This window comes from Stegodyphus dumicola, chromosome 4 (genome assembly GCF_044657685.1).
Source record: "Stegodyphus dumicola isolate Sdum_Otavi_A_Nest chromosome 4, ASM4465768v1".
Taxonomy (NCBI): Eukaryota; Metazoa; Arthropoda; class Arachnida; order Araneae; family Eresidae; genus Stegodyphus; species Stegodyphus dumicola.
The window spans coordinates 76,121,727-76,136,120 of record NC_140771.1 but is presented as its reverse complement, the minus strand read 5'-3'; the positions used below and the strand labels follow the sequence as shown (position 1 = coordinate 76,136,120).

Below are 14,394 nucleotides of genomic sequence, written 5' to 3'. Positions count from 1 at the left end.
ATTTTGCAGAACGCTAGATAGTTTACGATTCTGGAGGAAACGAAATGAATGAAAATTTACGAGGGCTGCCTACAGGAGTCGTATATTGGAACATCACTGTATTGGAACCTCACTGAAAATAACTTGTTGAAAAATAATTTAAATACATCTTTCACATTAGAGATCTATCGTATATAACAGAAATCCTCCCCAGATAGGTGAATATGATGTCTATACTGATGGGTCCGATGTGGGAAAGAACATCATCTTTGCCTTTGCAGTGTTTTATTATGGAACTGAGATAGACCATGAGAAATATAAGTTAAAGGAATATAATTCGGTATTTCAGGCGGAGGCCGTTGCTATTTAATTTGCGTTAACGTGGATAAAAAGATCCCTGAAAATCGAAAATACAATCAATATATATATATACCGATAGTTTATCAACTTTATAGGCACTCTCCTACATGGATCAGATAAATGAACTGATATTAGATATATAAGAACTTTATTTTGAAATCCTGGGAAGGAACATAATTAATTTTAACTAGGTAAAAGCGCGTGCGGGTTTTATTGGAAATGAGAGAGCGAACGTATTGGCCAAAGAGGCTATTACACAAATTGACACTGAAATCATTGAACTGCAGAGGTCAAAGAGGAAGACGCTGTCACTTATGGATAATTATACCTAAAAGTTAATGGAAAGCCAAATGGGAAATGGCGATAAAAATAAGAACTATATGAGACTGGTAACAATAAAAAAAGAAAAAAAAAACATATAGTGGCAACAGCTTTAAATCAAATTTTAAAAAGTCATGGCAGCTTTTCTACGTACTTTAAAAGAATTAATCTTCAGACCTCTACGGCAGCTATAATGAAACTGGAGATGCTAAATGCTTCTTGGAGACCTGCCGACTTTTAAAAAGATATAAAGATTTTATCATAAATGAAACTTTTAATGTGGAATGGATTTCATCAAATTTTAACAAGGCGAGAAATATACCAAGAAAAGTTATGAATTATATCGGTATTAAACGATTAACAGCGCAAATTCTACTTTGCGTGTGCTGTGTTTGTACCTCTAACTGGGACAGCCTAATTAAGGCCACAGAGCCACTTATGATCGGATGGATGGCCTGCTCTCCACAAGCAAATATTTTAATGGTCACTAACACCACACACAAATAGTGCCATAGTGTACCCTAAAGGCCCGTTCCCACTGGGGTTTATCTGAGTTAACGAACACAACTAACGTAGTCGACCCATCCCCAAAACCAGTTTTTCCCCATAGAGCCAAGGAGGTTAGAATCTACTTGCATAGAGCAGCAAGTTGAAAAAAACTGAATTGCAGGCACAGCGGAGCTAGTCGACTAAGGGAACTGACTCCATTAGCTCAGATAAACCTCAGTGGGAACGGCGCTTAAGATTTGCTTATTCGCCTAGATTGGGTGTCATACCTGTCCTCGTTTAAAACACCGGGAAAATTCAGGAAGAATATAAAAGAAAATCAAGATAAAGGTGTTGTCCGTTAAAGGTTGGAATGCGGTATATAAATCCTAACATTTTATCCTAACATTCTAAATGTGGATGATTTTTAAGAAATAGCAATTTTTTTCAAGGAATTTCTCGAAAAAAATACGAAAAACACAAGAACGTTTGAATCGAAGATATGCATACTCTTCGCTATATCAGATTTCTATACCTTTGGAGATTCGCTATAATAGTTATAAAATAAGGTAAAGTGTAAAGGAAATTGGACAGGAGCAAAACGTTCGTTTGTTATATGCTGGGGTTCGTTAAAACGGGTTTCAACTATATTAAGAAACATAAAAAATGGATGTGGGGAATAACTGTACAGTTCAAATAGTCAAATATCACCCGTATTTTTAAAAAAGATCGGTTTACACAAATCTTAGCTCTAACCTCAAATAACTTCTATTCCCATTACGTCAGCAAAAGTAATCTCGAACCGCTCTCCATGGTAAGGTGAAGAACAAATGCAGAGAAAAATCTTCAGCAGCATGACCGTCGTAAAGTTTTTTGTTTACGTGCCCGAATGGCATCCAACACGAAATGCGTGTTTGTCTTTATCGAAGAGCACTTCACAGTTCAATGCACTTATTGATTCTCCTCCAAAATAACTGTGTACTGGACTATTCTTTAAGAACTTTCTTATTTAATATTGTAATATCTCAATTAGGACCGGTAAGCGCTTTTTAACATATTTTTTTTTACAATTTTAATATATATCATGAGAAATATTCCATATGTTTCATATATGGTAGGCGGAGACTAAAAACTCCAATTTTAATAAAATGTTAGTTTTCCAAATGTATAAAATATTGCCCTACCAGCACCCGGTAAGTTATTGTGCTACAAGAGTGTCATTGTGCTCTTATATAATACGTCACTGACATCTTAATTTGCTCAAAAGCAACTAAGTCCTTGTATCTTCGTTTCTCCCACTTCTATGATTAAGTGACGTCAGCGTTGACCTTGCTACAAGGTTTGCTCTTATACAAACGTCACTGACTTCTCGTCTGCTCAAAACTAACTACTACTTTTGTGTCTTCCTTTCTACCACTTGCGTAAGCAAGTGAAGTCAGTGTTGGGAAGAGCCTAATCTTATTTGCCTATTGACCTTACTACAAAGTTTACTTTTGTATGACATCACTGACTTCTAGTCTGCTCCTCTTGTCTTTGCTTCTTCCATTTGTGTAAGCAAGTGACGTCAACGTCGGGAACACCTTCTTTGTCTAATAACCTTGGTTAAGATTGTCTGAAACCTTACGTATAACATTTCTTTCGGGGGGTTCCCGACATCCAATTTCCTTGTTTTATAAGAAAAAAAAAAAAAAAGGGTTATAAAGACTTATAGGAGGATTTGGGGCATTTTAAAATCTGGAGTAATTATACAGTAAATTCGAACAAGTGCCTCTTAACTGCTCACGAGAATTTGTATTTCTAGTTAGTCAGTTCCGAGATTTTCTGGTATAATTATCGGTTTTAACTTTCAAAACTATCATCACTACAAATATTTTTCTGATTCGGCCGGGAGCTTAGAAGTGGATAAATGGAATTATTTAGCTTTGCAATCTATGATTATTCAACAAATTATAATGCTTGGAACTTTCCTCATTTCACTTTAACATCTTTCTGACTTATGGAGGCTCGAAGATTTTCATAAGCTTATTTCAAAAGTAATCTCAAGTTTTGTTTTTTAAAACTAAAAGCGGTTATTACACTCGAAATGGGATTTTACTTTGGTTCACTATTAACTGTGAATCATTCTTAAGATCATTGGCTCCAAATATTATCACCTTGTATTATTTTTTAAGGAAATTAAATAATGAAGAATCTGCGTGTATGTATGTATGTTCCTCGCACTGTTAAAAAACGACAGTACCTAGAGCCGTTAAATGTTGAATATCGTAGTCTTCCACCCGAACACGTGCAACTAGAAGCTCGAATTTTGCATTTTATTATTTATTTAATTATTTATTTTATTATTTATTTGCATTTTATTATTTATTTAATTATTTATTTTATTATTTATTTGCATTTTATTATTTATTTAATATTTTATAAAAATTTAATGAATTTTTGATTAACAAACTCAACGATTTGGAAGCAGCAGCGGCAACACTGTTCGCAATAGAACATTTTTATCTACAGCACGCGAGACTTTTGCCATGCAACATATTTATCTTCAGCACGCCAGACTTTTGCCGTGTAACATGTTTATCTCCAGCACGCGAGACTGTTGTCATGTAACATGTTTATTTTTCAGTTTTAATTAATGAACTCAGTTCTATGAAAGGAACGGGTTGCCGCAGCCAAAAACAAAATACCTTTCACGAGCCAGCGTGCTGCCGTTCAGTAAAATGCCGTACATTCAAATTTTATCTGGAAGTTTACTGAGTAATAAGCTCACGAATTAAAAACAAATAAACGCAGTTCTTCAGAATAGTTTTTTCTACTTTTTTATGTGATAGATTTGAATAAATATGCATATTATAATCATGAGATGTCTAATTAGAATTATTCATTATTTTTATGAAATTACACTAGCTAGGCTCATTAAAATTACTACATATTTTTTTATTTTCATGACAACTATTTTAGGCAGCTGATTGCGCGAGGAACTACTTTTTAAAGAGCTAATATAGCGAATATAAATATATATATGGCAACCTCTAACGCTCTATCGAGAATTCTAGAGATATGATTTTTTTAAATACTTTTTTACTTTTTGGTTAAACTGAATTTTATGTGGCGTACATGCGAAAATCATGATATTCAATAAATAAAATTAACACATGAAACGTTAATAATAAGAAGGCAAAATTTCTTTTTTATTAGACATCTTACTAACAAAACTGAATATTGATATGATAAACTCAGAAAAGAATGAAAAAATATAAAAATTAAAAAAAAAAAAACCTTATCAGCTCTTTTGGGCGACCATTAAAATTATAAAGCTCTCAGATTTTATTTATTTATTTATTTTTCTTTTAGGTACCAGAGGTGAAATTAGTTTCGATCTTTAGTTTTTTGTTCGTATTACATTTTAAAATTAATGGAAGTTGCCACCAAATGTTACATTGTTTTTAAAGATATATCACATACATTATTTTTAAAGATATAATGAATATAAAAAAGAATATGGCAACATTAAACGCCAAGTGTTATCACCATGTACTTTAAAAAAAAGAAAAAAAAAAAAAAAAAAAAAAAAAAGAAAGACATTTAATTATTTTTAAGAAATACTTGAATTCTAAACTTATGAACTTTACAATTAAAATTTATTCTTTTACGCGTATTTTTATAAAGTTGTACTGGCAGTTTTTTATGAAAAATATAGGTTAAAGTATTAGAAAGGTGAATAACTGAATGAGGTTACCTATAGTAAATTTATTTAATTAATTGAAGCAAAAGAAGATTTAATGATTACTAAATATTAGATTAAAGAAGCGAAAGAAAATAATTTTACGATTTGATAATCAATTAAACACTTTTAATATGGCTCATGTAGTTACTCATCTTCCCTTTTGTGATTTTTTTTAGATAATATTTTTCATGAAAAACTGCCAATATAATTTCATATAAGAAATTAACTAAATAATGACTTAAGTATATAAATTTAAAAGTCTACTAATAAGTAGGACTAATTTTCTACCTATTTTCAGTTTTTGAATGCTTAAGTTTCCTTAATAATAATATTTTTTTAGCAAAAAAATATTATTTAATCCAAAAATATGAAATATAAGTGTAAAAATAGTCCTCCTTCTTGCGCTCGCAAATCATTATACGAATATACATTTACAACTTTTAAAACCCGAAACACAGATTTCTGCGATGTTATTCGTCGTGCAATGATTTGTAGTTGCTTTTGTGTTTTGCAATGATATTTTTTACGATGATGTTTTAAACCTACGATGTGCTCGAACCTCTTTATTTTCGATGACGATATTTTTTATGTCACGATGTTTAGAACTGCGATGTTTTTCCTTGATTTTTTTTTCCTTCGGCGATGTTTTCACTTTCATTTGCTTTCTCCGTGACGTTTTCGCCTGTAACCGTTTAATAATAAAGTTAGAAAGTCAAAAAATTAATAATAAAAGTCAAAAGAAGTTGTTAAAGTCTTTACTAAGAAAACTGAACATTGACTTATTGAATTGAAAAAACAATAGAAAAATATATAGCAATACTTAACTCTGTCGAGAATTTTAAACATATTCTGCTTTTAAAAATGAGATTTTACTTTTAAATTTCACCTCGAATAAATGCGAAGAAAGCGGTATTAATAACAAAGTTAAAAAGACCAAAAAAAAAAAAAAAATGGTGTGTATTGTCATTCTGTTAAGAAAACGAACAGTGATAGGATGAACTGAGAAAAGGCGGGAAAAAATAGAAAATATATATGACAGCACTGTGTTTTAAAATAAGCTGCTTTTAAAATTTTATGATTTTTACTTTTGAATTTTATAAGTGCGAAGAAAGCGATGTTTAATCAATAAATTTAAAAAGACAAAAATGTTGTGTTTGCAGAGTGATTGCAAGAGCTGATTGCTAAACGTGGATCTGGGTAAGAGCAAAAACATCATTAATAAATCCTCTGGTGCGATGTTAAAATCTGAATCCCTTCAGAATCGTTTTTTCAATTATTTTATTATCAATGCATAAAAAACATCAAGACACTGTTCATTTTCAATACTCTCTTCTTTTAGCTACTAAGGATTTCGAGATATATTTAACAAGATGAAAAGGTCATAGTTTTATTTCTAACGTTTTCAGATTAAAAATCTATAACATTTTTATACAGTATCCGCCTTCCACGAAGCTGTCGCTTAAATTCATTACAGCTTGATGAGTATTTTAATAAAATATTTTACTGATAGTAGAGTCTCAGTAGCGAAAATCACAAGAAAACTCAACTCAGTTCCGAAAACTACCTGCTTCAATTTCTTATGCCCATTTTACTTTTTTCCAAACGACAGTATTCTTCATTAAAGAGATAGTGCCCTCGTGTATTTGCCCAAACAATTTCCATCTAAAGTATGAGGAACTTGTTAAAAGTAATATCATGATTACCTTGCTACTTGAAAACCAAATTAATGGTAAGTTTAAAGACCCCCCAATCTCCTTTTCGTTCCCACACACCAAACCATTGCTTTAATTCTCGGCAGAAACCATTGCGCGGTTAAAAAAGGCACAATCATTTCGTAGCTCCAGAATAATAATAAAAAAAGATTCCACCATCAGGGTTCAGGAAATAGAGATCTCGCGTTTAAATAGCCATTTGACATTCCGTGGTCAAGGAACCAGAAGCAATCTCGGAGTTAAAGAGGGAGACGACATATCATTGCACCATCTTAATGGATTGTGGAACTCACCGAGGAGGCAGACTTTGTGGGCGTAAATCGTGAAGACGGGGAATTGTGAGGGTGTGAGAGAGGAGGGTCGTTGGACAGCGCTGGAACTGAAGAGCACGCACAGTCCAGTCTCGAAATTGACCGCTTGACATGTGGCGTTGAGGTTACAGAGGGCGAGGCAGTCGGTGAGCTTCAGGGTTCCTGGTACGAGTTCCATCGTGTCCCCAGGAGAGCTGTATACATAGCCTGTTATCAGTTCGAATGTGATGAAACCGCTGCTGCAACCTGAAATTAGAATTTAAAAAAATGCACTGTGAATAAGAAGCATCATTTTAATCGGCAAGTATCTTAATAAAACTCTTTCAGTGTGGTCTTAGCAATGGTTTAATACTAATGCCATTTAAAATAACTGTTAGTATTACTTCCTGGTGCAAGTTACAAAGAATGCAATAGCTTTTTGAAGATATACATGGTGCGTGCAAACAGTCATGATATTCACAGAACAGAAATGTTGACGAAATCAAACAAAGAAATTTACTTCTGGAATACACAATAAGCATCTTATTTTATATTTTATCCATTAGTGTTTGTTTTTAAAAATACCTAAATAAATGTCATTTACTGTAAAATTTGAAAGGAAATTGTTATCCGGAATAAATTTGTAATTAAAAATCCTAAATTATCAATTAAATCTGCTGCTTCTAAAGGTTGCTTATTATAAATTTCTTTAAGCGTTTAAAATACCATGCAATATCTCTTACAGGACCCCCCTCCTCAGATCTGAATAATTTGATTTTTTGCGGAAGTGGTTGACTTGGTCAGAGAATTTTTCACTTCAAGAGGTAATCACTTATGGAAGATAAACGCCATAAGAGGTTTTACTGCATATTTGTAGCTAGGCATACCAAACTGAATTTAAAGTTTATTAGAAAAAAAATGAACTACCTTGCGAAGAATAATAAAAGAAACTATTGAGTGGGTTACCAAATTTGTATTGTCCCCGGCCAATAGCGATAAGACCGTGGAGCAAAATTTTGTAGTTCTATTTTACATAACGATAGTGACAATAGAAAATTATATATTAAAATTGGCTAGTAAGTAAAACTACTGGTTTGTCAGTTCTCTGCCTAAACTGATCGGCTTCTCACACAGTCTCTAATTAACATTTTCTTTATTAATTAGGCTCTTCTGAAAGGGAGCACTATTTACTTCCAGCTGGATACTTTAAGGATGAAATATTATAAAATTTATTTGATCAACTTTCATCAAATTTCAAAACTAAGACTGATTAATAGAAAGTATGAGCGATGGAAATGCTACACAATGCAAATGTAACTCAAGTTATTAAACATAATGAAAAATTAAAATGACGAAAATCTAACATACAGGATCGACACTTCGTAAGATTTACAATCTATCTCGACAAACCGAGGGTTGAGAGATATCAGTTTAGGTCTTATGCCAGAGTCGACGCTATGCAAATATCCTAAAAATAATAATTTAACCAAATTTTTAACTATGCATCACTGCTAATTATAAATCTTTGCTATGCAATGAAGATATCGATTATGTACTGGTGTTCGATCTCATACCCTATTGATTCCATGCTGGTGTCTATCCTACATCATGTCGATCCTACACCCCGTTTATTCCGTGCTAACGTGTTTCTTATGTCATGTTGATCCCACGTCCTGTTGATCTCGTGTTGTGTTTATACTACATCGTGTCGATCTTTTGCAATGCTTTTCTTATTCAGGTGTTTATCCTATGTCTTATCGATTCCATACACTGTCGACATGGTGCTGATGTCTATCCTGTGTTGTGTCGGCCTTACGCCCTGTTGATTCTATGCTGGTGTCTTTCTTATGTCCTGCTGATGCTATGCTGGCGTCTTTACGATCGATGTCGTATATCGTGTCGATCTCACGCTCTGTTGATCCTGTGCTTTATTATCCTATGTCCTGTCACTCCTATGCTACACTTATCCTACGCAGTTGTATATCCCATGTCATATCGATCCTGTACTGGTGTCTACCCTGTGTTGTGCCAATTTTACGCCTTGTTGATCATGTTCTGGTGCCTATCCTGTGTCGATCCTATGCTGTGTTGATCTTCTGCTGACGTTTATTCTATGTTGTGCAGATTCTACAGCCTGCTGATCTTCTTCTGGAGTCAATCATACACTTGCTGATTCTGTGCAGGTGTCTTTCTTACGTAATGTTGATTTTACACTTTGTTGATCCTGCGTCGATTTTATGCGGATTCCATTTTGCGCAGTGCCGATCCTTCGATGACAAACCTGTGAGAACTCAACGTAGTGTTGGTAGCATACCTGTGAGGACTCTATGCAGATGACAAATGTGCATGAATTTATTACATCATTACCTAATCTTAATGCATCATAATCGAAATTTCTCTTTTATTTTATGAACGCATGCCGGTAAGTAGTGTTGGTATAACGATGCAAGTAATAATTCTGCGCAGTGCTAGTACTATACAATATCAAACCTATGAATGTAAGCCAATCAATATATCCCATCTCCGAGTTTCGTAGTCGTGAATACTATTGTCGGTCTCCTTGGAGAACTTATCTCTAACAGACTTTTGAAAGAGGTAACCAGTGTCGTTAATTCTTTCAAAGGTGGACAGGATGTTCGGCCAAAATTTTCCAGTATTCAAGTATGGTCTCCAGATCTATTGTCTTGAGTTTTAAAGGCAATATTGTGCTGCATACCAAGAGTTTTGAAATGCTGAACTGATTAAAAATGCGACAGTAGATAAGACGATTCGGCAAATAAACTTACAGGTTAAACTAAGCATTGAAAAAAAGGTAATTATTTCTACAGTAATAGCTTTTCACAAGTTTTCTAGATGTTTAAATACTTTAGACAGTTCAATAAGTAAACCTTCTGGATAAATAAAACTTCCCAAAACAGTCTTTTAAGGTAGCATCTAATCATAAGTCCCAAAAGTTTTAAATGCTTATTTAGTTTATATCTTAACCGTTGGCATGGAATAAGTACAGACAATTACAGTTCAAGAGATAGACTTATTGTACAAAAGGTACTTGCAGCGATACGCTTATTGTACAAAACCAAACACCTTTTCATATCGAGATGAAATTTATCTTCCAGGACGTTACTGAAATATAATAGAAACTAGGTTCTTTCCAATAAAAATCCATCGTTGATAACATTAATAAACTTTATTTAGTCTTTTGAAGATAATACATTTTATTTATACCTTTGAAAGAACAAAAGTATAACTATTCCATTTTAAAAAACTGCAATTTTTACATAAAAGTTCTTAAAACATTCTTCTGAAGTTACTATTCAGGGAAAGCGTAATTCTGTTTCCTTTACTTGCGACTCGCGATCTTATTTTCCTTTAGCATGTGCGAAAGTCATTTTAATTTTAATACACATTGTAACTGCACTAGTGGAATATAGAAATGTGCATGTTGGAACACAGGATTCAAGTTACTATGAAAACAAAAGTTCCAGTTTCTACAACCAGGGAAAATATGACAAAAAATTTGGATTATCTGGCTCTTTTCACTGATAGTCTTGTGTATTTAAGGAAAATGATGCTGTCAAGATTGTCGGCTTGCCTAAAAACAGGCTTCCTTACAAATCAGAGGCGAAGTTTTGGAATTGTACAAGTTGTATTTCGTGAGACCTTGCGTTTGAAAAAGCCTCCAAATCATTAATTAATTTCAGACACCGTTAAACAAGCCTGAGTCTCAAGAAAGGTTGCCAAAACATCATATGAAAATTCCTTCCTCCTACTTCGTGAATCTGTCACTCGTTTTAGTCGAGTTTTAATGTCTCTTAAGTTTTAAACTAACAGTCTGGGCTCTTGAAGAATGTGAAGGAGGAAAATATTGGCAAAAATAATTTAAGAAAAGCCTATTAGCTTTGCTAGTCTGGTTCTAATACCTAAAAGGTTGTAGCATTGAGAATTTTATGGTTAAAGGTCGTGAAAAAAGAACCAACGGTAAAGCAAGTTTCAGAAAAATGAATAAATTAACGATAATATTAATGTGCCAGTTCTTTATCAATAGGCAAGAGATTAAACTAAATAATCTTCAATAATTAAACATAATTATGACGTTATGGAACAAGGATTAGCGAAAAGAGTACTCGCAATATTAAGTTGCTGGGTATGTCTTACTTCTTCCTCAACTGTGTAAAAATAATACAGAAGATACAAATTTATTTTCCTTCTTGCAAGATTTCCCATCCTCAGGAACTGCTTAATGGTGGTGCGTAAATTCGAAAGCTGTTTTCCTTGGCATTCTCAGCTTCAATGGATATCGATGCAGCATGGCCTTGAAGATGATCTTACACGTGACGAGGTATTTTAACCTTAACGGTAGTAGTTTTAACGCACACAGCTGGGTTGCAGATAACCCTTATGTATTTCACCAGAAACCTCTACGCTCATCAAAGTCATACGTGAAATGATTTACTGCCTCATTAATCACTGTCCTGCACGTTTTTGAGGACAACTGCCCAATAGGCCCTTAAGTTTTTTAACCCGCCTGTGTGTATGTTATTATTGTCTGGTACCGAGAGATGCTACACGGTGTTATTGTTCTAAAACTTCGGTAATAGCAAAGAAGATTCTGCTATATTCATGCAAGACAAAACACGATTTCTTAATGGACCAAAAGCTGCCACTGAAATTCACGGAAAAACAGCAATTAGTCGTTTCATTACCTAGCATAATCTCAGACGTTGTGATTTCTAACTGCAGGGCACTCGAAACGTTTAAAATTCAAGTCAAGGCTGATTACCACTAAGGCCAACAAGTGTTGATCCTAGGAGCTCAGACTTCATGGACCCTCAAATTTACTGTGTAATTTCTTATTCTATTCTTTCTTCTGTACCAAAACGTTACTGGCTTAGTGATTAAAACCGCTAAATATTGGGAATTTGACCTGGGTTTGATCCTAGGCGAACAGGCTGTCTCCATTGTTTGTTTTTATAGTTTTTTCCATGTGTCATACGAATACGAGCCAATTTCCCTTCTCTCCGCTTACGCAGATAATCCTCGTGTGCACTGCCATATTCAAATAACCTAACCTTACAAAAACAAGGAAAGTAGGCAATGGGCTTTGAACCCCGTGAAACAACAGTGAACCCTAAGGCGGCTTCATATTGTTCTTATCCGATCCTCGATATCCGATATAGAATTTTAAATACAGAATTAATAATTTTAAAGCAACTTTGGCAGTTTTACAGACAGAATAACCTTGCACATGAGAAAAAACACGTTAAGTCAGTTGCGCTTCTGTCTGGAAAATTACATAATGTCATAAAAAGAATAAATATAGCACGTTTTTCCGAGTAGCAACACTTTTTTGATATATCATTGAGTTTTCTGATTTAATTTGAAACATAAATATTAAATGGCTTTGCGGAGTAGCAAACTCATTGCTTTTAAATCGCCGAATTTTCAATCTGAACTTCATTATATTCACGCAAAATATGAAATAAACTAAAAACTAATTTCAAATTCTTGCTACGAGGTACACATGCACGTGTGAAGGACTATGTGTGTTCAAAATTTGGTGACTTTAGGTGAGGCCAATTTTCCACAATGCGAGAAACAAACAAACGTATATACATTAAAAAATACAGATTCTTCATTATTTTATGAGAGAGATAATGTAAGTACATAGTGTGTAGAACACCTATTACAATTTTTAACACTTACATAAGAACACGAACAATTCGAAATTACGAATTCGCGTATTTATAATACCGGCAACACAATATTACGCAAAAAAAAAAAGCATCAAAAGTTAGAAGAGATTAAAAAAAGAAAATCAAACACAGAACTTAACCACCGCTCTCATTTTTGAAAAGAATGAATGCTAATTGGATGGTGGCTTTCCCAAACGAAAGTAAAACGAATTGATGAACGTAATGAGGCAAGTGAGTTTTCAATAAATTTCTATCACGTAAGCGCTTCTTTCTGCATTGGAAGTCCGAAAGACAATAGTGACTGGTGCGTTTGACCCTTAAAGTCGTCTGTCGCCTAAATGATTCACCTCGCTGCAGGTGTGTGTGTACGTGTGTTTTTTGGAAGGTAAACTGTTCGACGCCCAATCATCGGATTGGTGATACATCGCAAGAATTTTAAAGAGGCGGATGGCATCGCTTGCGTGGGTCCGGTGCATTGTCGTTGTTCTAAACATGGCATCGTGTAAGGACAAAGATGTGGTAAAAAATTGAATCAACAAGGCGTTGAAAAAGTTCTTTGAAAAGGAAACCTTACGTACTAATAAGGGATTAAATTGCTTTTTCAGTGGAAAGTAAATCATGCTGGTAATCTTTCAATTTTGCTTTCTTCGACTAAACAAGAAACAGTATTATCAATTGCAAATTTATGCTACATAGGGTGTTTACACATTTTAAGAATAATTTCGATAAAGAAAAACAAAACAAATGTTGGAATAAAAATTTCTGGCAACAGTTTATTATTTGAAATGAGAAATATCGTCTGCTACTTATCCTTCTTTCAGAACATCGCATTTGAAGGGAAGCTGTGGATTGAAAGATATGTTTTTTGCGCTTAACAAGAAACATATTCTCATTCCATAATTACAATTTCTAAGTTCAAAATAAGTAGCATTGTTAATCGGAAAGGGTTGTCACAGGATTCTTTTACATTGCGGAATTAAAAATCAAACGAGTGGGGGAAAATGTTAAAATCAACTTACCGTGCTATCAAGTGAAAGTTTTAAATCCGATATTTACAAAATAAATTCCATTTCTTTATTCCAATCTCTTTCAATGAGCGAAGCTCCGTTAAGACAAACCAATAAATCATTACTTCGAAAAGTACCACTGCATTCTTTGAAAAATGATACAGATTTCATATACATATTTTCAAAGTATTTCTTCGAAGTCTCCTGACGTTTCACCAATGGATTATTTTGCTTTTGGTCTCTGCAAAAGAATTCTTTCTAAGCGCAAAGCCATCACGATTGATGTACTCTGGAAAGTAGTGGAAGAGGAATGGAAATCAATGCCCCTGGAAATTTTATGACAAGCTTTTCTATCATGGAAATCCCGATGTTTTTTAATAGTCCAGAAATAAAGACATCAGATCAAACATTTAAAAAATACTCTTTATATTTTAAGCATTGATTAAAAGGCTTCGAAGTCATTCTAAAATATGTAAACACTTTCTGCATATTTTAATTAAATCTAAACAAGCTTTATGATTCTTTTAATGAGTTTCGTCACTTATATTCTCTCATACAGAAAACAACAGTTGCTTAATCTCAAAGTGTTTTCGTAAACTTTTATTTAGTTCACTGCTAGTGTTTCACTGTAAGTAGAATTTTGTCATCGATTTTTAACACACTTCTTGATAAGTATAAGTCATAGAGTTCAAATTTTGTACACACAATTATTGGTCGATGGCAATGCAATGTGGTAAAGCGACTTTTTCAAAATTCGATTCGATTTTTTTAAAATTAATTTTGCCACATATCTTCGTTTAACAAACGAACTTAACATATCAG

General features: G+C 33.6%; 1 protein-coding gene across 1 annotated transcript in view; it reads right to left on the bottom strand.

Annotated features, from left to right (window-relative positions):
- The window catches only part of LOC118197811 (uncharacterized), a 112,835-nt gene that overhangs the window by 71,077 nt on the left and 27,364 nt on the right, over positions 1–14,394 (bottom strand). The window contains exon 2 of the mRNA XM_035369350.2: positions 6,876–7,139. Within this exon, the coding sequence (XP_035225241.1) occupies positions 6,876–7,139 (264 nt within the window). The remainder of the gene's footprint in view (positions 1–6,875; positions 7,140–14,394) is intronic.